Below are 25,782 nucleotides of genomic sequence, written 5' to 3'. Positions count from 1 at the left end.
CCTCCTCGTCAATAACCACTCCCTGCCTCCCTGCCTCTCTCTCTCTCTCAATTTTTCCCTTCCCTTCTGATGATCACCAACTGCAAGCATAGCATAGTGACTGACTGGCTGATGTTATCTGATCTGATCTGATGATGATGATCAGGTTAAAAAACCAAGTGCGCACTGTATGCCGGGTGTTCGTCAAACATTAACACCTTTCCGTTTCTGGTCAGGCTCTCTGATTTGTCCAAGCAAGGTACGTTTTTTTTCTAATGGTCTATCTTATCAAATATTGCTGAAACTGAAAGGCACCCTGCTCAGTTTCTATATACACCTTCTATCAAATCAGGTATATGGCATATATGTGTGTATGTGGGTCCACTCGAATGCCCTAATTTATGATGTGTGTATATATGGACAAAATAATGCATCAAAAGTAATAAAATTTGGCAAATTACAGTGCACACCAGAGCACGATGTTAGCTAGGTGAATGTTGTTCCTAAATATTTTCATGCAACCAAGAAATTTTTTTGTCGATCTCTTCCTATATTGCTTCCTATGTACCATATAAATTTCTTTCCATTTTGGGATATCTATTCCAATTAATGTACATATTTATATACCAAAAATTCTAGTTATACCACATTTATGAATCTCGATGAATCCATAATAAAGATACGAATGAATTGGGAAAGCATCACCCATAATTTATATTTGAAGCAGTTTAACAAAAATGCTTGCAATGAGTTACCTGCATTTACATCTGCACATGAGCACGATGTGGTTATAAACCGGCCTTCGAAAAGAAACAACAACAAAAACCACATCCATATGCCACAGGTAAATATATTTATATATAATACTTAAACCAGAAACAGATAAAATAATAATAATACATATGTAGGTCCACACAAACTTCGAAATTACTCTAGACACCCACTAATTAACGGATGGAAGCCCTAGCTAATACAGTAAACCCTAGCGAGCGCTAATTAGAGAAGACACATATATGGAGAAAGGACAACGCAGAAACCAGAGCCCGCCTCTTCTAGCTTGCTTGCTTGCTTCCACTCTTCTAAATCTGCAATGTTATCGAATAAGAAGAAAATAAGAGGGTAATTAAAGCTATTCAAAAAGTGTAATTAATAGAAATGAAATGAATTAAAATTAATTACGAGGTAATAGAAAGCGCCGTGGTGGAGAGAGTGGAGGGTGAGACCCCACTCATTGGTGAGAACGGGGTGACCAGAGGAGTGAATGAGGACGGCGTCATCCCCGAAAGCCTCACGCAAGTTGAAGGGACCCGCACCCACCTCGAATGCGACGTCGTTTATGAACACCGTTGATTTCTCCGCACCTCCCGCGCCCATTGCACCCGCTTCCCCAACACCACCTGTTCATTACCACACATAGTCACTCACACAGTATAGCTATCACCAACCGACTACACTAGTTTCATCATCTTCTATCAACCTCTCTCATCAAATATGTACAGTGTATGTATGGAATGTGACCACTGTCCTTTCAAACCCAAACCCGACCCCGACCCGAACCCAGCAGAACAGACCAGAGCAGTCAATCGAACCCATGCACACGTCCTTCCATCTAAAGTACCATCTCATCTTATCTCATTTCATATCAAAATATTTATGTCAAATGCAAAACCTAGCTAGCTATATATAGCTCGATCCATTGCTTCAAAAGACTAAACTACCCTTGTTTCGTACTTAATATGAACTTGGTATAATCAACAAGAAGCTCATCCCACATTGTCAATTTTCTTATGCGAGATATGGGTAAATGTAGATTTAAATGAACAGAATATGAAGTGAAATTTGAGTAAATTGTTGTTTTTACCTTGAATGTTGTGAATCATGGGGGATGGAACAGCAACACTAGTAGTGGGGCCAGTGGTGTGAGAAGCAACCATATTAGTATGGCTAGTTGGAGATGTGGTGGTGACATTGAGACTGTAATTGAGGTGGTGTGGGTCCATGTTCTTCATGTTCATGGCCTTCATCTCATCTTCTTGATGGTATTCTTTCCTTGACATTGCTGCCCCATGGCTCATGATCTCACTCAGCAACAGGCTTGTGCAAGGCCCAGTGTTATTAGTTTGCTCATGAGTTCCATGGTTGGGAACATCAACCACATTAGACAGCTCAGAGAAGCAAAACCCTTGTGTGAAACTGCAATTCGGATTCGGATGCATTGGAAAAAAGAAGGGTTCGGGCAAGACCTCACTGTGATGCTGTTGATGAGGCTGAAAGAAGCTGCTCTGCTGGTTCACAGAAGCAGTTGGAGAGTTAATTGAAACGTCATGAGCAGCGTTGGAGAACCCCATGGAGAAGGCCTTGTTGTTTGGTGCTGATTTGGGAGATGATTTTTCAGAGGAGGATGAGGAGGAAGAAGGTGCAGCAGCATTGATGATGTTGAGAGTGCTTGTGGAGACGGGTGTGGTGAGAGGAAGGTGGGTGTGGGGATGGGTTTGTTGTTTGGATGAGTTGTGGAGGTGGCGAAGCTTATGCTTGCTTCTTGATTTCCTGTTCTGGAACCAGTAGAAAACGTTGGCGTCCCCAACTTGGCCATACTCTTGCAGCTGAGCCCTGATCTTCCTAATCTCATCCCTCGGAGGGTTCACCATCCCAGAGTTGAAGATGGCTTCGAGGATGCGAATTTGCTCTGGTTTTGGGTTCCATCTAGGCTTTGGCTCCGGACTTCTTTCTTCACACCCAGCGACTGTTGCATTCACATAATTAAAATCAAACATCTACTTGCACATAAGATTAAATGTATATGAATTTGTAACCTAGATAACAAATAAGCAAAACTAAAGGATTTTCTTTGAAATTAATACCAATTGGAAAGGGTTTGGTATAAATGAGTGTTGAGGACGGTTACCTGAGGAGTAAGAGGGTCGGTGGCATCCGTTTGAAACGAGAGAAGGGTTGATGTCATGCTGCCATTGGTGGTGGGTGCTGCAGTTTGCAGGCTTGGACTTGAACATGCTAGGCCAGTGTCTGTTTGATGAAGCCATGATGATGATGATGACCAAAGGGATACAAAGACAGAGAGAGAGAGAGAGAGCTAGTAGATATTAAAGGAGCTATAGCTATAGCCAGCCAAAAGAGAAACCCTTTTTGCTGCAAAGGCTAGCTCTTGTTTTGTTTTTCTGGCACTACTGGATGGATATATCCTCTCTAGACCAGCATAACATCACTTCTTATAGTCTCATCATCACCTACTCCTTTCTCCTGTGTGAGTTGAATATATTTTGCATTTAATTAATCAACACCAGTCCTTCCCATCTCCCAAAGAAATTATAAAAATGGAACATGTCTATTGATGATGAGAAAGAAATTATATATATAAAGAAAATTTAATTTGATGTATAAAATGGGCAAAACCCACAACAGGAATCGCCTGCGAGAAAGATAAACAAGAAAGGAAATGGAAATAAATAAAAAGGTAGGGTGTGTACTGAAGAAATTAAAAGAGAGAGTAGTCTCAACCCATCCCTCTTCTTTTTTAGAGAGCTTTTGCTTTAATATATTGATGATGAAATGAAATGGAATGGAATGCTTGTTCTCTACTCAATACTCAAAGTACAACCCAATTCCCCCCCGGACGAGAAGCAAAGGGAACATAGAAAAGAATACCTGCTGGGGGCTTAATTAGAATCTTCATCAGAGATGACAGACCAAGCTCTTAATGCAAAGGTGAGAGAGAGAGAGAGAGGTATAGAAAAGTGAGGGTTGTTCTGATCTGTTTGTCTCCTTCTCTTTCATATACAAATTTTCTTTTCAGATTTGTAAAGAGAGTGGTCAGTTTGGGGTTCGCTTGCAGTGAGTGGATATTAATGGTGAGGGAGAGATGAAGTGAGATTTTTGGGATTATTCTAATGGAGAAGTTTGTTGTAGAGGAATAAATAGGGGCAATGTAGGGGTGGGGGAGATGGTTTGAAAGTCAAGGCCAAGGCCATGGGGCATGTAATTTGTAGGGTTTAATTGGAAAGCGGTGGTGGGAGTCGTGGTAGAGTAATTGCATATTTCATATTTGGGTTTATTTTGAGCAAAAGTTTGGATTGACTCGAGGGCATTTATTTATTATACTAGAGGTTCTTCTTCCTATAGGTTCTTCTAATTTCTTCAAGGAGGAGATGAAGCACTTTGATTTATCTCGTCGTATAGGATGAAACGACACGACACTTGAAAAGCTTGCACGCAACACATACAGATACAGTAGAAGTGGCAGTTCAAATTCAAAAAAAGAAATTTGCTGGAGGCAATGGAAGGTTATAGTTGTGGGACGTGACAATGGTGCTTGCCCTGCTCTTTCTGCTTTTAGTTTTGATAGTAGATAGATAGCTTTCATCAGCTGATGGGTCAGTCGACTGATCACAAAACTTCTTCCTCAACAATCATTTTGCTTATGCTGCCTAGAAAAGCTAAAAGGCAATTTGAGTAATATTTACATGAATGCATGTAAATATCATTTCTTTATAAAAAGAAAAATTGAACAGTGCTAATTAATTCATCTTTATTTTTATAATACATGACATGTTCATTGCGAATTTGATTTTGAGTTAGATATTTCAACTTAAAATAGATGATCATCACATATTTCATATACTTTAATTTAACAAATTCATCCATTTAGGTTAGCACAATTCACATGTGGGAGTAAAGAGTGTGTTGAGAACATAAAATCTCACATCGGGAGACATTCTAAACCTTACCCATTAAGAACCTCTTAACTACCTATCAATTAAGTTTGAGTTAGATAATTCAACTTTGACTTAACAATTAATTAAACAAGACCACTTCCCTGATTGGCTAGGATTTACTTTTTAATCCCATGCGCAACATCTTATTTGTAGACTTGACTGTGGTATCTGGTATGGTAGGCAATAAAGTTGACAAAGATCTCAGGCAACGGACCCACGGGATAGAGATATAGAGTTGACCTCCAGTCCTGGCTCGTGTTGAAATATGAATGGGACGAAGATAAGATAAAACTACTTAAGAATTAATTTTAGTGGTAATTAATCAAATTCCTAAAATATGCAGAGATTAGGGTTCCCACTTTGGTCTACACGATTAAATGCAATATTAAGTCTGTGCTGCCATTTGTTTGTCGAGAGTTAGGCAGTGAAACAGGCAAAAAGATAGGTAGCATGTTGAGGGAGAAAATTACTCAATCCTAACTCGATTTGCTGAATTGGAGTGATTTTAATTTTGTTGGGGACTGAGTTGTTTTATAAGTGTATTGAGAACTCGATCCATCTGTGAACATCAAGAGCACGCATTTATTATAGTCTGATGTTTAATATTGGGTAATTACACTGGAATTTTGAATCAAAATTCCATATAAAAAAATATGGAAGGGTGTTCGATATATATTATGTGCATGCAGGGGCGGAGCCATAGCCAGGCCTGCCATGGCTCTGGCCCCCCCATGTAATATATTATAAAATATATGTTATAGCAATACAATTACTGTAATTAGATTAGTGATGGCCCTCCCAATTGAAGATAAAAAATCTATGTGGAAGTGATTTTGAAATTTTGGCCCCTCCATGCTAAGAATTCTAGCTCCGCCACTGTGTGCATGTATATATATATAGGTTGGAAATAAAAGTCTGACAGAGACAGAGATATATATATATATTGCAGCAGCAAAGTTTCGCATGGGGTCTTGGGGGTAGATGATCAAAGCATGCAGCAGATCTATGTTATTGTGTGTGGACTATGCTATGCGTGAGAGAGAGAGAGAGAGAGAGAGAGAGAGAGAGAGAGAGAGAGAGAGAGAGAGAGAGAGAGAGAGGAAAGGGTGTAAAGATTTGGTCTAAGCTGTGTCGGTTCGATTCCGACATGCAAAGCTCACTCCCAACTCATCAGTTACTATTCAAATAACAAAGTCCAAATCCCTCTTTGGCCAATGTCCACACACTACAAAAAAAAGGCAACAGTCACCATTATTTGGTAACATTTAATGACTGTTGTGAGGGTTACTAAAGGCTTTAATCACTAAAAAAACGCAAAAAATGTGACCAAAAGCCTTTTTAGTCACCAAAAAAAGTCAAAAAAATGTGACTAATTGTCGCGGCCACAAATATCACCAAATAATGATGACTGTTGCCATTTTTTTTACTAGTGACACCTCCCCTTTTCTAAGGCTAAGCTATCTTCTGTGACCCCTGGGACTTGGGTGGTGGTAATTAACAATTAATACCAAGCATATTATAATGCCGAAATGTGGGGTCAATATATTGATCTACCAATGTCTTTAGATAAACATATGACAATTAAACACTAAGAATTCCTTATAATAAGATGCAATTAGACTTCAAATTAATGCATAATTCAGATTATTTTTTTAATACAAGCGCGTGAGAGGGAATTCGAATACATAACCTCGAGTGCAGAGGTAACTGCTTTTAACCACTTGAGTTGCAAGTTCTTTACACAATTTAAATTTTTATGTTCCCAACAAGCTCAAAGTTATCGGAGGGTTTAGCGAAGTTGAGTGGGGAACTATGGTCTGGATTTTGGAAGGGTGGAGGGGAAAGGGAGCTGTCAAAGTTGATAATAGTGAAGGTGGATATATATGTCTGAAAGGGACTACATTATATGTAGTAGGTAATTAGACCATGGACCATGGCAGTAGCTAATTAGAATGTTTCCTATTAAAATATCATGTATATTGAATGATATGCAGAATGTTTCAGGCTTCAAGTCCTTTTGAATTTCAATCGAAAACCCTAAATGGTTGGATACATGCAAAACCTAACCATCAAACCAAAACAACTTGACTGACCCAAAAATGAAAATTCAAAACCACTTTTGATCTATATATTTCCCATGCCCATAACGACATTAGATCAAAATGGGACCACGGCCTCTGCGAGTGTGTATGAGTGTGACTGCATATAAGTGTTTGGGGGAGACAGACAGAAAAGTATGCAGAAACTAGGAAAGAAGAAGGCATCGCATATTTATAGCAACTGGAAGTGGACCTGGACACTAGTTTTCTAGCAGCTTTGGCACTTTGGCTTAATTATGGTGAATCCTCTGCTTCCAATGCCCCATCCCTCGCTTTGAATTATATATCTTTGGCAGTTTGGCTCTGCTGGGTTTTGGAACTTCAACTTCTGCTCCCACTGTATGTATGTGTACGTGTGTATTGTATTTATTGATTCAATTTCTATGTTTGTGTTCTTGCTTTCCCTTTTCAATCAGATTGCTTTTTCCTTCTCACCAATCTGTCTGCACCAGATTTGGAACAATTAACTCCATCGTCGAGCCTTTGTCCTTCACTTGCCATTAGACAATTATATATATCATCACGATGATCATTACAACATGCCATCACACATAACCTGCAGCTCATATGAACCATGGCCTAAGAACAATTAACTAAACATGATCGTTCTAAATTAACATACTCATGTACCAGAAAAACGCTTTTATCAGTAGACTGTGAATCTGGTCACACATTCGTATCCGTTAATACTTCCCAATTTAATAATTTACCAACTTTATACCACTCAGTCACTCAGTTAGTCATCACCTTCCACCCCAATTGGAAGCAAAGGCTTCTGAGTAAGTCCTTTAAAAATGTCGCACTTGCACATGATTACAATAAATAGGGTATTAGTCTAATAATTTGCAACATGAAATAGGTATGTGTGTCTTAGCAAAGATTGCGCCAACAGCCTTCACTAAATGCTAACGTGCACGTAGTAAATACACAACATGATAAGCTTAATTAAATGCTTCAACTAGTTGCACATGCCATGCCACCACCAACATATTATATATCCATATATACGTACAATTTGAAGTCTGTTTCAAGTTTGAAGATCAAAACATGCTTAAAATATATGTTTGGCACAGAAAATTTGGAGTGAGAGAGTGAAATTGCCTTTGAATTCGAATGTTGCTTGAAACTTTTTGGAGTTTTGGAGACCTTATTATGTCTTTGGGTGCTGTCCTATATCAAGACTTAATCAGAAATGTATATATTTACTTGCTCGATCACATTTTTAAAGAGATAAAATTTATATGAAACTTAAGTAAGATTCTGTATATAAATAAGTAATTTTACATAAACCGTACATATATATGTGAGAGATGTAATCATGTTACGAACCATAAAATTGATAGTATATGAAATTACCTAGCCATATTAATACAATCAACTAGATATAAGATAGGATTATCTATCTGAAAGCGGCTGGACATTCTCGCTTTGGAAGACCATTGAAGAGACTTTAATAACAAAGTTTATAAATAAAATGATTTATGACTAATCCTCGAATCATGGATACAACCTCGTTGGGAATTGAAGAGCACCTAACTAAATTTGATTAGTTTTGCATTGACCTAGTTTTGGACAGTTCTTAGATATACCCTTTGAGTATATATATTCCTTTCAATATGCTGTGATTAATGAATCTTCACCATATATATATATATATATATATATCATAATCGTAATATTTATTCCTTTCAATAGATATAGATGATTAATCTCGAATTTGATTGATTTTTTACATAAATAGTTTTTAAATGGTGAGGTGATAAGGAGATTTCTTCTTCTTGGACGAGTCGTACGTACTACATTTTATTGTTTTGGGATACTAAAAAGCAACAGAAATAGTCAGAATTTGAATTGTAAAGAACTCATCTTTGCAATTCCCACCACGTACACACAGCAGCAGCATCTTTATTTTCAGATCAGAATAAACAATTAATCTTGAGAAAAGATTCATGCAATACATAAAAATAAATTCTGTAAGTAATAATATTAGATTTAAAATTGATCAGAAAAACATCATATCGATGCAGTTTCTCTCATTAATTAATTAGAGTTGTTAAATTAAATTAATAGATTATATTAAGCTAAGAATGTCAATGATTCTGCTAATATTCATAGTTTGGGAATATAGAGCTGAAGAAGACAAATGTTTTGGTATTATAAGAAGTTTTAACATATGTTCCAAGTGACTGGAGAATATACGTACCCATGAAATTTTTTAAAAATGTCACATGAACTCATACACCAATTTGTTATTTACTTACCAAGAAAATTAAAAATTAAAAAACAGGGATTTAGAAATTGGGCTGTTTCAATAGCCCAAATACTAGTAGCAGCTAGCCTTTGGTACTTGGGTTGGTCTCGGCTTAACCAAGCTAAGCAGGCCCGCTTTATGCTAATCTCGGGATTAGAAGGCCTGAGTTGCGTATCACAAAACGTGTATAATTAAAATTTTGATATTTATTTATTTTCATGATTTTAAACTTAAGAATATGAAGATCCTTTTTAGATAATTGTTAATTTTATTAGATTATTTAATCTAAGATCGATGACAAGTTAAACGTAATCACACCAACCTAATAAAATTGGACTAGAATAATTAATTAATATACCCATTGTCTCCTTTACAGTAAGTAAATCCTGATATTATGATTATACATTCACATACAATTCTATGTGATGCGGATCACTTACCCTAGTCCACAAGGATAGTCCCCGTTGATCATAAATCAATAAATTTGTAGGTTAGTATAACCGATGATTACGATTAGTTCGATCTTTGCAAAATCACATGTGCATCATAGATCAAACAACGACTATGATTAACTTGATATCTAAGGAATGTGGTCGGTAAGATTTCATGCAATCTTACAGTTAATACGTAATAGGAAGCGGGCATAAATTAATTTAATTATGGGTAGATTTTTTGGAACATAATCAGAGATAGACTTTGGGTTAAAGTAAAAATATAAAAACCTAACCTAATTTCACCACTGCCTTCTTTGATTCATTCTTTCACCACAACTCCCTCTTCATCCGTCTTCTTCCTCCCCCATATACCTTCACCCTGGTATTTATCTTTTAGTGCTTTTCTTTGTTCTTCTTCTTCTTATTTTTTCTCCTTGTATAATATAATAAATTCATAGATAAACTAATACTTGTATAGATTTATATTGTACAAACATGTCAATGGGTAGCGGCAATGGTGTGGAGCTCAACAGCCGGCATGCCTGCGCGGCGTGCCGGCACCAAAGGAAGAAGTGTGACGATGATTGTGTGATGGCTCCATACTTCACAGCAGAGAAGGAAGAAGCTTTCAGAGCAGTGCACAAGATTTTCGGAGTTAGCAACACCTCAAAGTTGCTAAAAAAACTAGAGGATAAGAACCATAGGGGTAGGGCTGCGGAGTCTTTCATATGGGAAGCCTGTATGTGGAAGCAAGACCCTGTCAATGGACCTCTAGGTAAGTATAGACAATTAGAAAGAGAGAATGCACTGCTTAGAGACGCATTGCAACAACAACAAGAACAAGAAGAAGAACAAGAAAAGGATTGTTTGGCTTTGCCATCGTCCACAGTGGAGCAAGAGTCAATTGCCTTGGATCAAGGGAGCAATAATGGTAGTGACATGACTTATGGTTATGCTAATCAAAATTTAGCAATAAATGGGCCTGCTAATGGTACTTATAGTTCTCTGTTACAAGGGCAAGAGGTCACAGAGAGAAAGGGATTAGTGGATAATAATTGTGTTACAGGTTCTAATTATCAGCCAGCAGCTATTTCACAAGGGGGGCAACAAGCATTAGGGCAAGGGAGACAAGAGACACAAAGAGTGATTGGATTTGGTCCTCCATCAGTGCCATTTGACCCAACAATTCAAGGAGGCAATGGAAGGCCTATGCGATTTCAAGGACAAGGCAGAGGAATTGCAGGATTGGATTGTGCAACAAATTCTCCTATGGGGCCAAACATATATGGGCAAATTAGAGGCCATGTAGCTTTTGACCCTTCTCAGAGACAATTTGGGCAAGTGGGTGCAGCTCAGATTGGCCCAAAATTTAGTGAGGGTTTTCCGGGCCACATGAGAGCTGTCACCCAAATACAAGATGCTGGGTTTGTACCTTATCATCATCTTCTTCTTCATCATCAGCCAATTCATATGCAAAGACAGGGGATGACCCAAGCTCAAAATCACCATAGCTTTCAACAATACTCTTTCAACAATCACCAGAGTTACGAAACTGGTCAAGGTAAATGTCTTGTTGTTTAGGAATGCATTTTTAGTATGATTATGTACATTTTGCAAAGTTCGTAACAATAGTGAGAGAGTGATGAATAATTATTTTATTACTAATTTCTTGACTAAGACTTGTTTATTGTGATTGTAGATGTAGAGCACTTCAATCAAGTGAAAAGTGAAAGGCGATGAAAGATGCAAAGTGAGTCCTTCAGTTATAACATCTATATACTTTTTTGGTGAAATTATTTTATCCTCATTACTTACGAGGATCATGTGGATCAATCCACAACTCATTTTTAATTGAAAAGTTATTGAAGGTAATGTCTCCTTCATATTAATCATTATTTTTTTATTCTATTGTTTAACTTTAATAGTCATTAATCTTCAATCGGTTTGATTTTGGGATGTGATCCCATATTAACAAGAAATATTCCATAGCTTATGTGTGTGCAAGGTCGATTCACACATAAGAGGTTCGAACCTAGATTTGACGTGTTTACCAACAATTTGAAAAACCAAAAAGAAAAATTTGTGCATCTATTATTGAAGGTAACTCATGAACTAATTCTAAATTATTGGTATAATCGAATGTATATTATGGCACTATTAGTGAAGATATACCTTGTGGTGTATTTCTTTGTATAGTTATTGTGCTTCCACATTTGTATTAACCCTTTTTGGGTAGTTTATGCCCTTGTAGCTGATGGTCTTGGTGCTTAAATTATGAATACAATTATCGCTTTACTCTAGAAAAAACAAACCTAGTCTTCATGTTCATTCTATTCAACGCACGTGAGCTATTATTAGTCTTTAATTATCCCCCATCTTCTTCAGTGTTCACGAAAATTTTAGGACTCTGTTGTTGTTGCTTGCTTTTGATTTGAAGTCTTTTCATCGTTCTTCAACAAATGGTTGAAAAGTCAAGGAATCGAATTAGGGTCAATTTCAAATGGACCTACCAACTTAGAAAAGTATAATGTACGACCGTGATGACGTCATATGCACAAAAAGTTGAAAAAAATGGGATAATATATATGACCAATTTTATGGTCATCCCAAATCTACCAAGAAACGTCTTAATGCACTCTTTACATAGAGTCACACACCTTGTTGACTTTACCAACCCATTACCCCATACCATGTGAAGAAGCTAATCCATACTTTTCCATTGTATTGCATCTGAATTGTCAAATTATTTTTATAGAAAAATAATTATATACGTCGCTCTCGTAACATGTTTTTAATTTCAGATACATAAATAACATTTATTCGCACATTAGAACATCTTAGATTAAAGTTATATTCTGAAGGCAATCTTTTGAGAGAATGATGCATTAAAAATGTCTAGCAATATATCAGCTCTTCAACCCATCTCTGGGGCATCGATCTTTTAACCCCAAAATCACCCGAAGAGCCTATACCAAAAAAAGACACTGAATTTCAAAATTTTCCATTTTCAGTTAATGCTTGGTATGATTATTTTGGGAGAAAAAAGAATTATAGGAGTTGGGGAATGGGTACTATCAAGGGAAGCCCAGGGCAAAAGTCGTTCACCACCTAACAATCAAGTGGTGGAAAATTAGTCCAAATTCTATCCTTGTTGGTTTCTATCACCTCCCTCGTGCCAATAAAAATTCTTTGACCCCACGTTTGTCCCCTATTTTAGTCCAAAGTTAAATACAAGTCTAGAGCCATATGTCACAATCTTCAAAGCTTTTCTTTTTCCAATTCAAAGGCTCCTTATAAGGGAGGAGAAGAAGAAGAAGAAGAAAACTTAGGAAGAACTAAGAAGCCATGGTTTCAGCCTCCACACAAAATGAGCTACCGTTGAATGAGAATGACTCACAAGACATGGTCATATACCAAGTCCTAAATGAAGCCAGGGCTATCAACCCCTCATTCTTGCCACAAAGACACCAAATGAACCACCAACCAAATGGCCTCGAACCCTCTAATAAGAACATTGGAAAGAAGCACTATAGAGGCGTGAGGCGCCGGCCTTGGGGCAAATATGCTGCTGAAATCCGTGACTCTGCGCGACACGGTGCGCGTGTATGGCTAGGAACATTTAGCACAGCCGAAGAAGCTGCCTTGGCATACGATCGAGCAGCTTTTAGAATGAGAGGTACTAAGGCCCTGCTTAATTTCCCACCTGATGTAGTGGCTGCATCATCTTCGCCATCATCTTCGATTCATAGAGTTAGGCCAAGTTTTAGTGTACCCAGCAGCTCAAATAGTAATAGCACAACTTCAGACTCAAGTGGCAGCTCTAGCTTGCTTTCAATTGGGACACCAAGATCAGAATCTCAGAGCAACACAAGTAATGTGGAGGCACAAAATATGCAGGGTCCTATCATCTAGAAAGGTTCTGTCTTTTTTCATTTCTGTCTACCAAGCATTAGGACATTAAATTTCATTTCATATAGTAAGTTCCAGAGCTGAAGCTGTGTTGGAAAGTGTGTAAGTTTTCTTTTTCTTTTTCTAATTAGCCAGTTACTTGTCATAGCCTGTGTATATTAGTTTTGCATGGTTTGTGTATGCTTTGTTGCTTTGCCAACACTCACAAACACACAAATATAATTCACTGCGAAAGGAACAAAAGAGGTACAGAAATGTACTGCTGCAAGAAGTGAATTTTATTGGTATGTATTGTACTTAATAAGAGGGCCAGTAAGGCCAGAAAGATGCAGAGTTATGGGTGAAGAAGAAAGACCTAAAAGATTGAATCAGTTGGAATTTTTGTGCTAATGCCATCTTTTATTTTCTGGTTTTGGAAATGAAGGCAATCTGTTTGTGGAAACTAACTTCATGAGAAAAAGATGAAATTGATGAGAACCAATAAGCATATGGTTCCACAGAATGGGAACACAAACAATCTTCAACCTGTTCACATTTGACAGTCATTCTTTACCTGGTATACTTGTCAAACTGGCCAATCTTTGGTTGGTGGTGGGTATACAATATATAAACTTTTTGGCCTTGTTTATTAGGGAGGACTAGACTAGCAAAATGCCTATATTTTACGTGTTTAATTGATATACAATTAATTGCCAGTTTGGTTAATTAAGTCCTACCTAATCCCATAGTTGTTTTTTTTAAATTTTTTTAATCCTTTTGTTCTATTCTATTAGAAGTTGAACCCAAAACCTCCATCTTGACAATACATTTAAAAAATTTCTTATTAAAAAAGGGGAAAAAAAGTAATTAGATAAGTTGAAGGTATAGTAGGGTTGACCTTGAACAGGAGACTAAAAAAAAGTAATTATAAAAAATTAAGGTCGGTTTATAGTGGGTGGCTTTCCTTTATTTTTTCCTTTTAATTATGAAAAGATGGTTGAGCATGTGAAAATAGATAAGACTTGAGATAGAGATGGTCAATTTGAACTTGGCAATGCATCTCTTCTTTAAAAGAGAGATATGACAAATAATTGAATTGAACTATTACATGGAAACCTTTATGTCTCTGTTTAGAATCTTTTCTGATATATCATTTTCCAACTTTTTTCTTTTTATCTCCCTCTCCATCTGAACAAATCATGCAACCTTAACTTAGCACCTTGTTGATTAATGTTGCAAAATACATGGGAAATTTGGTGATTTATATGATGTTTTGCTAACTCTTCCTCTAAGGCTAGTTTGAAAGAAAAAAAAACCTTATACAGCATCTCCTTGACTAGCAACTACAAAGAATGTTTAGAGACAGAAGCATTCATGTACAAGATTTTTGTCAAAAAGAAGACAGCAAACTGTCCAAATAATCACTTCCCAGGTCTTGGAACTCAAACACATCAAATTCATCCCCCAACATGTTTTGCATGCTTGCCTTCCTTTTCAATGCAGGTTTTCCATCAGTCATTGCCTCAACACTTTCTTCCCACTCCCTCAATGCTCTCTTCCGGGAATTTGAAACATTTGTGGATGAGCAGATGTTGAAGCAACCCAAACCCATAGCCTTTGCAACTGTTTCAGGAGGGAAGTTGAGAATGGCTTTTGAGCCTCTAATTCTCAAAGCAGCCTTGTCATAAGCCAAAGCTGCCTCCTCTGCAGTCTCAAAAGTCCCAAGCCAAACTCTAGCTCCTTTTCTTGTTGAGTCTCTAATTTCTGCTGCATACTTACCCCATGGCCGCCTCCTAACTCCGCGGTAGTGCTTCATAATTTCCACTTTCTCCCTTCTCTTCTCAACCTTTGCTTCAAATTCTGAGTTTGTAGCCCCATTGCCTTCTAACTTGACATTGCTTGACACTTCCATATTGTGTCCAGGAACAACACAACTATCAAGAAGCTCTTCCCAGGCCTCGGTTCCCATTGATATCCACCTACCTAGACTTGGTAGCCTTTCTAGAATTTCCATTGACCCTTCTCTCCCATCAAGAGGAGGCAGTTCTTTCCAGGGTTTAGACAACTCTGTTGTCTTTTTTGCTTCTTCTTTCACTCCATCCACACCGATAAAGCTCGCCCACACGTTCTCTAGAATAGCTTCAGATGCAACCTCAGCTGCATGAGGATCACTATGTACAGCCATGTTACCAAATCTTAAAACCAACTCTCACTTTCACACAAAGTAGATATGAGGGGAGAGAGAAGATTGAGAATTGGGGAATATAAAGCACTAAAAATAGACGCGTGAACAGCTAAGATATATATGCTTTTGTGCTCTGAATTATGAATGGGAACTCAGCTGCAAACTTGTGGCTCAATCCAGCTGCTAAATTCATGCAGGATTTTAGGACTTAATTGCTTAAAATAAGAAAGTGGGATTAATTTTTAAAGTCTCCCACATCGACTTGTGTGGTTGTTCTAATCATAAGTGCGGCTTTATCGATGTAGATTGTAGATTCTATGTACTTGGCATTTTATATTTTTCAAACCTCCCTCAAATTCATGAAGATTGCATAAGAAACAGAGCAGAAGAAGAATTGAAAGCTGGCTAGAGTATAATAAGTTGAATTTTAATTGGCACGTTTACACCTCTCCCTATTAAACAATCCTAATTCTCATTGATTTCATTTTTTTAAATCTTTCTTCCCACAGAGATTGCTAGTTTTAAAGTTGAAAAGTGCCACCCTTTCTTCAAAAGACATTATAAAGTGGTTTAAGTTTTGACTTATGGTGATCCTTTCTGCTAATACATCTGCATAAACTTATTTGGTTCTAGAAAAGGAGAAATGGCGAAATCGAAAACTCTCTGCTAAGCAAACAATCAGACCCTTAGGCCTTAGCCAAGAGACCCAGAAGGGCAGAGCAGGAGCAGGTGATCGAACACGGTATCCAATAAGCTGGCATATCTTAGAGCACAAGAATTGCCAGCTTTGATTAAGAAGAAGATGCATTATTAAAGCTATCAATGTCACAAAGAAGCCGCACGCTTCACCTTAGAATATTAATTAATAAAAATAATTTGAACCCAAAAAACAAAGAAAGAAAGAAAAGTTAATTAAAATAATCAATGGGTGAAGATCAAAGCAAGGGATGTTGTTGTTACACAGATGCGGCGTATTAACATGTTTTATTGTTTGTTTTTTTGGAGTGGAGAAACTTGTGCAGTAAGGGATCGCAAAAATCAATGGGTGCATCTGAATGAGCCGTGTTAGAAAGAAATGTATGCAGCAGAGCCAAAGGGGTTTGACTTTGATCACCTCTCTTTGCTTCCATTGGTGGTCAAATCAGCACATATTCTTTGCAAGATTAAAATCTGTTTGGTAACCCTCGCTGACTTTAGTGAAGAGGACCAAGAGGCTTGGACATTCGGCTTAGGAGGGTATATTCAATTGTAATTTTAATTGATTGTAATTATATAATTTTAATGTAATGAATTTCAGAAGGATTTGTGTAATTACAAGATTTTAGTTATGATTTTAATATATTGTAATTACATGATTTTACTTAACTTATAGAATCAAATCAAAAGATTTATTATAGGATTCCATATGAAATCGAAGCCATATAATAACATGGGTTAATTCAACATAAAAAATATCGTTAATTAAAAAAAATTAGGCACAGCTAAAAACATAACTCATTTCTTGTTCTAATCTACGCATGCTTGTTGGTGTGCTCTGCAATGGTTGAATTAACCCATCCCTTGTTCTAATCTACGCATGCTTGGTAGGATTTAAAACTGAAGTGTGGCTGGCTGTGGTTGGTTGCTTTCAAGTGAGTGGTGTGTGCATGTGTTGCTATTATGGCGTATGTTTGTGTGGCTGATAGTTCAGCAAATTAGTCAAAACAATTATGCACAGCTATGAGAAGAAACACGAGAAGAGATTTTATCCAAAAAGCACGAAGAGAGAAGATATCAGTAATTTCTCAAATGTGTCTGTTCATCTACTCTCAAAAGAAAATGAAAGAAGAATCAGGCATAGGAGGGTGAGATTTTTTTTTAATGGGGTTTGGTATTATCAACCCCTCAAAATCTCACACAATACAACATTTAATGAAATACCTCAAAATTAGTAAGTAATTGAATATACCAAGATTTTAATTCATTACTTATGAATCCTAATTGAATACCACTGAACTTTAATTCATTACTTAAAAATCCTAATTGAATACAACTGTACTTTTAAGCTTCAAAACAATCTATTAAAATCTTAATTGAATACTTACCCTAAGTCTGTGGGAGAATTGGGCTACAAGCCCATCTTTTAGTCATATATTTGGGCTTTTTTTATTGGGTTTTTATGCATAGTTGGTACCTACACTCCTTTATGTTTTAACTATTTCTTATCTCTATCCAACTCTTTGGGTGGTTACCAGCGTGGTGTTAGTTTAATTGCCCCCTCTCCTGTTCTAACATTGAGCAAACAAATAAAGAAAAACTTAAGGGATGGTTGAAAAATTCATTGATTGATTTCTGGAAACGAGTTAATGTTCCAACAAATCTCTGCAAATCTTTTTTATAGCAGATCAATGCAAGTACTTGAAACCAAATGATACTATTAATAGCAATTAGTGTAGTTAACATTTTGAGATGGTAATGTTGTAGGCTTGTGTTGGTTCATGATAATAATATACATACTTTGCCTTAGGAGTAAGCTTCAATCCAGCCGAACCAAACTGGTACAATTTGGTTTGGTTTTGACCAAGAACAAGTCAAACAATTTAAAAACTTAACCGGACTGTATATGGTTTAGTTTAATTTGATTTTGAGCTTTTATAAACCGGCCTAAAACAAATCGGACCGTTTATGTGTATATTTATTTATTTATATTACATTTTACATGTGTAATACTCTAATTAGGTAATAACTATATATGGATTGAGCTAATTAGTTATTGAAATTTGAAGTTTTATGGAACATTGAGCTTGAGGATGGTTTCATACTCTAGAAGATGATTTAAGTATGAAGCAAGTTGTGAATTTGTTGGTTATAATTGGGCCAACAATGTTGAAAAAATGTAAAAAGAAAGGGCTTAAACCCAAGTCATCTTAAATTGATTTGGTTTGATTCGGTTTCCTTCATGACTTTGTCAAAACTGAACTGAACTAACCGTTATGTCGCAATTGGTTCGATCGTAGTTTTGAGGTGAAACATATCCAATATGGACAATGGCCACCCCTATTTGGATCATTTTTATAAAAAAAAAACTTGTATTTTACTGAGTCTCTAAGTCGTGTATGGTAAACGAAAATTACGTACGTACATGTATAATACGAGTAATCAATAGGAAAATACTAAAAAAAAATTATACATGTAATAACTCTGGAAAAGTAAAAAATCAAAAGGGGATAATAAAGACTCAGGTAATGCCCTAATAGTAATGGATAGCGCTCTAAACTACTCTTATCGATAAACAAAAATCAGGGTAAATTTTTTATTATTTAAAACAGGATCCCAATATATATTCAAAGACTATAGCCGCGTGGCTATACATTTTAAATATTTTTTAAAAGAACGGCTATACACTTCAAATATTCAAAGTGTATAGCCGCATGACTATACTATTTATTAAAAAGCTTTGGTCTCCTATATAATCCATAGCCTTCCTAATTATTAATTTATTCAAATAAAAGACGATTTTACTCCGGGAATATTTTAATAGGTTTAAAGTTGACTATTTGTTTGGACAGGAATTTGGGAATTTTAGCAGTACCGTTGCGTAGAGCACGTCAAGATGAGTCCGTAGACACGTAGTGGGCTCAAATCGAAGTTGTAACGAAGAAGTTATGATCTACGGAAGCCCAGTGACATAACCGTAAATATTTCTAATTGGGTTTTTAAAAATCAGATTTCTCTCTCTCCCCCTCACCCGTGCGACAGCAGCCCCCTTTTGGATTCTTGCTTGCCGCCGTCACCTCCGACCATCACTTGAGGCGGGACCAGTCCCAAAATGACTGGCTAGTCGTCCTCTTCCTACCCCAACCCTCAGCCTCCACCACAACAGTCGTATTTCACCGGAAAATACCAAAAAGTTATCGATTTTACCCATAACTTCAAGGAGCTTGTTTCTGGCCACCAAATTCTTCGATATAGGTATGCTTTTTCATTCTCTCAATGTGTTCTAGCTGATGTCTGCATTATTTAGGATCGATTTATGAGTTTTGTAACTCGTTTTATCGCTTGAAATTTGGCCGGTTTTCGGCTTGCAATTTAGGCATGATCACCTAATATGTTTCAACAAGTGGTGGATACACCTAATATGTTTTTTTATTTTATCTTCTTCTTATTCTTCCTACAGTCCAAAGCTTTATCATCGACCAAAGTGGACCCCAAACTTGGAAAGAAGAGGAGGATTGATGATGTCAAACAGTCGCTCCTGCATTCACCAGAACCAGAACCAGAGCCGCAGCTCGGGCTTAAAGAAATCGGCATCTTCGGTTCAACGAGGATGGAACTGTCGAAAATACGGCTTGTGGAGACTCTCACCTGCGGTTTACTGTCGGAGGTGAGTTTCCTCCAAAACCAATTATGAATATTGTTAAACATTAACATCCACTAAGTCCTATACTGTTAAACTGATTGTGTATTCTTCTCTTCAAATAAATATAAACTTTGTTTCTACTTCAAAGTTTTAATAGTCTAATTCCAAGTCCTTCCTAATACACCAACTATACCTAACCCCTTCACACATAAACTAACAAATACCATGTTTTGAGTAGTTCCTTCATATTATTTCTTTGTATACATTTGTCTAATTATTTGCACTCGCCTAACTTTTGTAGGGATTCCACATTGTCACGATGTCGCGAGAAAAGGGGACGTGCAAGGCTATGAAGAGAGGATCGGCAAAGGCACACTGCACGGTTCTTCCCCACGAGAGAGACGTTGTTGCGCGGGTGCAACAGCTTGTTGCATTTGCATACCGCAACATAATGCAAAAAATAAACAACTAGATTCTGGTGATATTCAAACAAAAATCAGTCCAAGTAGAAAACAAAGGCTTCCTTTCCCTCCAACTTGGCATTTGCACATGCTTCCAGCACTTGTCACCTTAAAATGAAACAAGCCAAATACAAGACACAATAAAAGAAAATAGATTTCTATTCAATTGTGCAGTTCGATATGAACCAACAAAATGCTAAAAATAAACAGTTAGATGAATAGAAATCTAGAATCTAGATTTTTGTTTGAATATCACCAAAATCTAGCTGTTTATTTTTAGCATTTTGTTGGTTCATCTTGAACTGCACAATTGAATAGAAATCTATTTTCTTTTTACTATGTCTTGTATTTGGCTTGTTTCTTTTTAAGGTGACAAGTGCTGGAAGCATGTGCAAATGCCAAGTCGGAGGGAAATGGAGCCTTTGTTTTCTACTTGGACTGATTTTTGTTTGAATATCACCAGAATCTAGTTGTTTACTTTTTGCATTATGTTGCGGTATGCAAATGCAACAAGCTGTTGCACCCGTGCAACAACGTCTCTCTCGTGGGGAAGAACCGTGCAGTGTGCCTTTGCCGATCCTCTCTTCACAGCTTTGCACGTCCCCTTTTCTCGCGACATCGTGACAATGTGGAATCCCTACAAAAGTTAGGCGAGTGCAAATAATTAGACAAATGTATACAAAGAAATAATATGAAGGAACTACTCAAAACATGGTATTTGTTAGTTTATGTGTGAAGGGGTTAGGTATAGTTAGTGTTGGTGTATTAGGAAGGACTTGGAATTAGACTGTTAAAACTTTGACATAGAAACAAAGTTTATATTTATTTGAAGAGAAGAATACGCAATTGGTTTAACAGTATAAGACTTGGTGGATGTTAATGTTTAACAGTATTCATAATTTGTTTTGGAGGAAACTCACCTTCGACAGTAAACCGCGGGTGAGAGTCTCCACAAGCCGCATTTCCGACGGTTCCATCCTCGTTGAGCCGAAGATGCCGATTTCTTTAAGCCGGGGCTGCGGCTCTGGTTCTGGTTCTAGTGAATGCAAGAGCGGCTGTTTGACATCATCAATCCTCCTCTTCTTTCCAAGTTTGGGGTCCACTTTAGTGGATGATGAAGCTTTGAACTGTAGGAAGAATAAGAAGAAGATAAAATAAAAAACATATTAGGTGTATCCACCACTTGTTGAAACTTGTGCAAACATGTAAAAACATGTGAAACTACATGATGAAACTTCTTTTCAAGTTTGGGGTCCACTTTGGTGGCGGATGATGAAGCTTTGGACTGTAGGAAGAATAAGAAGAAGAAAAAAAAAACATATTAGGTGTATTCACCTCTTGTTAAAACTTGTGTAAACATGTAAAAACATATGAAACTACCTGATGATCCACCACTTTCACATCACGACAGAGGGTACTCAGACAGTGGAGGGCTGACTCAGACTTGGACTTGGACTCCACAACCAAGATTGGCTTCTTCTTCTTTAAGTCCAGGTCAGGAGTACGGGTATCGGCAGGGGCGATCACATATGGCTCCACCAGCTCAGGAGAAAGATCAGGAGATTGTAAAAACCCACAAAGAAAGAGACTTTAGTAACAAAACAAACAAGAAGATAAAATTTAAAAATTGTAATATAACAAAGAAGAATAAACTGTCAAACTACGACATCATCTGGGTTGAACATAGGCACATGCATCGCAGGGGGAAATAGATGCTTGTGCCTTATCTGGCACTGAGACGCAGTTCTCGACCTGTTGAATGCATCAGATGTGCTAGTCCAGCAGTTTGGGAGCATGACATGAAGCGATTCCAATTCTCTATCCTCTTCTGGGTTCCAGTCGCACTAAAACAAAAATAGTAATGTTAAACCCAAAACAAGAAAAAAAACCAAGTGTTAACGGGTGAATTTGTACATAACGGATTAAGACATAATCACACACATAACACAAGTGTTTGAGTGGTTCACCCATAATGGGGCTACATCTACTATAGTTTATAGCTTTGTATTTGTATTTGAATATGGAGATTACATTGTACATGAGAGAGATATGGGGAGAGAGGCTTGAAAGCTCTAGTAGAAGATAAATAGAGAGCTTTGGGAGATCTTTGGGCAGCTCTTGGAGAAGTGGCAGCTGCTCCATTTTTCTTAGAGGTGGTGAGCTCCCTTTTGTAGTCCAAGTAGTGGTAGAGAATGCATGGCTCTCCTTGATTTGGGCATTCTACATGGTCTCCCCTTAATTTGGGGGCCTTGGGCATTGAGAAGGCATGGGAGGGGGCATGGCTAGCTACTCCTTGTTTGGTGGGATGTGAGGTATAATAAGCAATCCCTTAATTGTTGGGGACCTTCGAGTAAGACCAGTATCTGACTGAGCCGAGCATATATTTGTTGTGGTGGTAAGGCCGAGCTGAGCACATCTCTGCTGGAGGTGGTGAGACCGAGCCGATCACATGTGTGGAGATAATAAGGTCGAGCCGAATCGAGCCTTAATTGGTGGGATTTGCTTAAGGGGGAAGGTGAGGTCAACAAGGTGCCAACAGAAGCCCCAAAGTTCACAGTCGAGAATAGTTTCTTGGCTGGGGACTTTATAGTAAAACCAGTTTTGACCGAGCTGAGCACATATCTGTTGAGGTGGTGAGGCTGAGCCGAGCACACATATTGAGATAATTTTCCCTCTTTAAGCATGGCGAGACATATTGGAGATGATTTGACCGAGCCGAGCTCACATATGGAGATAATAAGGCCGAGCCGAACACATATGGAGATAAAAAGGGCCAAGCCGAACACATATGGATATAAAAGGGGCCGAGCCGAACACATATGGAGATAATAAGAGCCGAGCCGAACACATATGAAGATAATAAGGCTGAGCCGAATACATATGAAGATAATAAGGGCCGAGCCGAACACATATGAAGATAATAAAGCTGAGCCGAACACATATGGAGATAATAAGGGCCGAGCCGAACACATATGGAGATAATAAGGGCCGAGCCGAACACATATGAAGATAATAAGGCCCAGCCGAACACATATGAAGATAATAAGGCCCAGCCGAACACATATGGAGATAATAAGGGCCAAGCTGAACACATATGGAGATAATAAAGCTAAGTCGAACACATATGGAGATAATAAGGGCCGAGTCGAACACATATGGAGATAATAAGGCCGAGCCGAGCACATATCACATGATTTTGTGATGATGGTGTTGTAAGATGATGTATGCCATGTCATAATGGCGATGTATGTTGTGTCATGGTTGCCATGTATGCCATGAAATGACGGCGATGTATGTCATGTTATAATGGCGATGTATGTCGTGTCATGGTTGCCATGTTAGCCATGAAACGACGGCGATGTAATGGATTTGTATGTCATGTCTTAGTGGTGATGTAATGTAGATGAATATATGTTATGACATGATGGTACGAAGATAATGCACACTAGTTGGTAATTTAGATAAAAATATGTATGTGTAATCCCTTACTTGTGTTGAGATAGTCATTACCCGAGCCGAGCCGAGCCGAGCACATATATGAGGAATTTTCCTTCTTTTTAAGCGTGACAAGACATATTGGAGATAGTGTGGCCGAGCCAAGCTCATATTTGTCAAGGTGATGAGGCCGAGCCGATCATATATCTGTAGATAATAAGGCCGAGCCGAGCACATATATTGGAGATAATTTTTCTCCTCCTTTAAGCATGGCTAGACATATTGGAGATGCTGTGGCCAATATACATAGCGTCTCCTGAGCCCCCAAGTTCTTTAGTTAAGAACTTGCTATTGATTGGGAACCTTAAAGTAAAACCATTGTTGGTCGAGTTGATCAACTTGTGCTTTGGTGGGGAGAGCTTTTGTTTGAGTAATATGACATGGAGATTGAGCATGCGAGATGGTTGGGTCGGTCATGCGACCTGGTGGATGACCATGCAAGGTGGTCGGGTTGGTAGTTCGACGTGGTAGATGACCATGCAAGGTGGTCGGGTCAGTCATTCGACGTTGTAGATGACCATGCAAAGTGGTCGGGTCATAACATGGTTCATGTACCAACGCAGAATAATAATATAATATCACAAGATATTATGACATCCCATCACAGATATTTGAGATATCATACCTAGATATTTATGTTTAGATATTTATATCTAGATATTTATGTTTAGATATTATTTTATGGTAAAATCACTAAATGAGAGAAGAGATTTCTCATCTTCATGGTCTCAGACCCAGCACAAAGGAGCATGGAATTGAGGAGGTGGAGGCACATGGTACTGATCATGCCTAGAGAAATGGATGAGGTTGCCGATTGGGTGTTTGTATTTGGAGAGAAGCCCCCAAGTCCAGTAATGGTAGGACATATCTTGAAAAGTTTTGGCAAAGGAGACACATGGATGTCTTCATAGTTGCTTGGCTGGAGCAACAGGTTGGGGGTGTCGTGACAGAGGATGGCATTCTTCATGTGTCACAGGCCTTGTTCAGACCAAGAGATGAGGGGCTGCCTCCAATCAGAACAAATTTTCTGGTGAACCTCCTGCCTGCTCAAGGTGCATCTCGACCAGTAACAAAAATGGTGAGAACAACATGGATCTTTGCTGCGCTTCCCACAGACGGCGCCAAATGTTAACGGGTGAATTTGTACATAACGGATTAAGACATAATCACACACATAACATAAGTGTTTGAGTGGTTCACCCATAATGGGGCTACATCCACTATAGTTTATAGCTTTGTATTTGTATTTGAATATGGAGATTACATTGTACATGAGAGAGATATGGGGAGAGAGGCTTGAGAGCTCTAGTAGAAGATAAATAGAGAGCTTTGGGAGATCTTTGGGCAGCTCTTGGAGAAGTGGTAGCTGCTCCATTTTGCTTGGAGGTAGTAAACTCCCTTTTGTAGTCCAAGTAGTGGTAGAGAATGCATGGCTCTCCTTGATTTGGGGATTCTACATGGTCTATCCTTGATTTGGGGGCCTTGGGCATTGAGAAGGCATGAGAGGGGGCATGGCTAGCTACTCCTTGTTTGGTGGGATGTGAGGTATAACAAGCAATCCCTTAGTTGCTGGGGACCTTCGAGTAAGACCAGTGTCTGACTGAGCCGAGCACATATCTGTAGGTGATGAGGCCGAGCCGAGCATATATTTGTTGTGGTGGTGAGGCCGAGCTGAGCACATATCTGTTAGAGGTGATGAGGTGGTTGTGAGGCCGAGCTGAGCACATATCTGCTGGAGGTGGTGAGGCCGAGCCGATCACATGTGTGGAGATAATAAGGTCGAGCCGAGCCGAGCCTTAATTGGTGGGATTTGCTTAAGGGGGAAGGTGAGGTCAACAAGGTGCCAACACCAAGAAAAATCAACAAACAAAAGTTTTTACCATTTTTACGCAAGGATCAAGGCACTGGTACCACCTATATT

The 25,782-nt window shown here is 38.1% G+C and overlaps 3 protein-coding genes across 4 annotated transcripts; 1 reads left to right on the top strand and 2 right to left on the bottom strand.

Moving 5' to 3' along the window:
* Positions 1 to 809: 809 nt before the first annotated feature.
* HB-3 (homeobox-3) lies at positions 810 to 4,028 on the bottom strand. Of its 2 annotated transcripts, XM_021974561.2 has the most exons (5): positions 3,643 to 4,028; positions 2,885 to 3,237; positions 1,841 to 2,722; positions 1,159 to 1,376; positions 810 to 1,064 (listed from the first exon to the last, which is right to left on the bottom strand). In XM_021974561.2, exons 2-5 carry the CDS (start codon positions 3,018 to 3,020, stop codon positions 1,059 to 1,061), a joined length of 1,242 nt encoding a protein of 413 aa, XP_021830253.1. In that variant the 5' UTR covers positions 3,021 to 3,237; positions 3,643 to 4,028; the 3' UTR covers positions 810 to 1,058. The 2 variants fall into 2 exon arrangements, with proteins under 2 accessions (XP_021830253.1, XP_021830254.1); XM_021974562.2 differs by having other exon boundaries at positions 2,885 to 4,028.
* An 8,717-nt stretch (positions 4,029 to 12,745) lies between these two features.
* Positions 12,746 to 13,773, top strand: LOC110770425 (pathogenesis-related genes transcriptional activator PTI5). Its single transcript, XM_021974568.2, has one exon. It carries the CDS (start codon positions 12,839 to 12,841, stop codon positions 13,403 to 13,405), a length of 567 nt encoding a protein of 188 aa, XP_021830260.1. The 5' UTR covers positions 12,746 to 12,838; the 3' UTR covers positions 13,406 to 13,773.
* Positions 13,774 to 14,758: 985 nt separating this feature from the next.
* Positions 14,759 to 15,577, bottom strand: LOC110770424 (Integrase-type DNA-binding superfamily protein). Its single transcript, XM_088252621.1, has one exon. The coding sequence runs from the start codon at positions 15,564 to 15,566 to the stop codon at positions 14,772 to 14,774; it is 795 nt and encodes a 264-aa protein (XP_088108747.1). The 5' UTR covers positions 15,567 to 15,577; the 3' UTR covers positions 14,759 to 14,771.
* Positions 15,578 to 25,782: the final 10,205 nt, after the last annotated feature.

Source organism: Prunus avium, chromosome 4, assembly GCF_965620075.1.
Source record: "Prunus avium chromosome 4, drPruAviu1.hap1.1, whole genome shotgun sequence".
In the NCBI taxonomy this organism is placed as follows: domain Eukaryota; kingdom Viridiplantae; phylum Streptophyta; class Magnoliopsida; order Rosales; family Rosaceae; genus Prunus; species Prunus avium.
The sequence above is the reverse complement of the archived record's forward strand: the minus strand, read 5'-3'. Positions and strand labels throughout refer to the sequence as shown.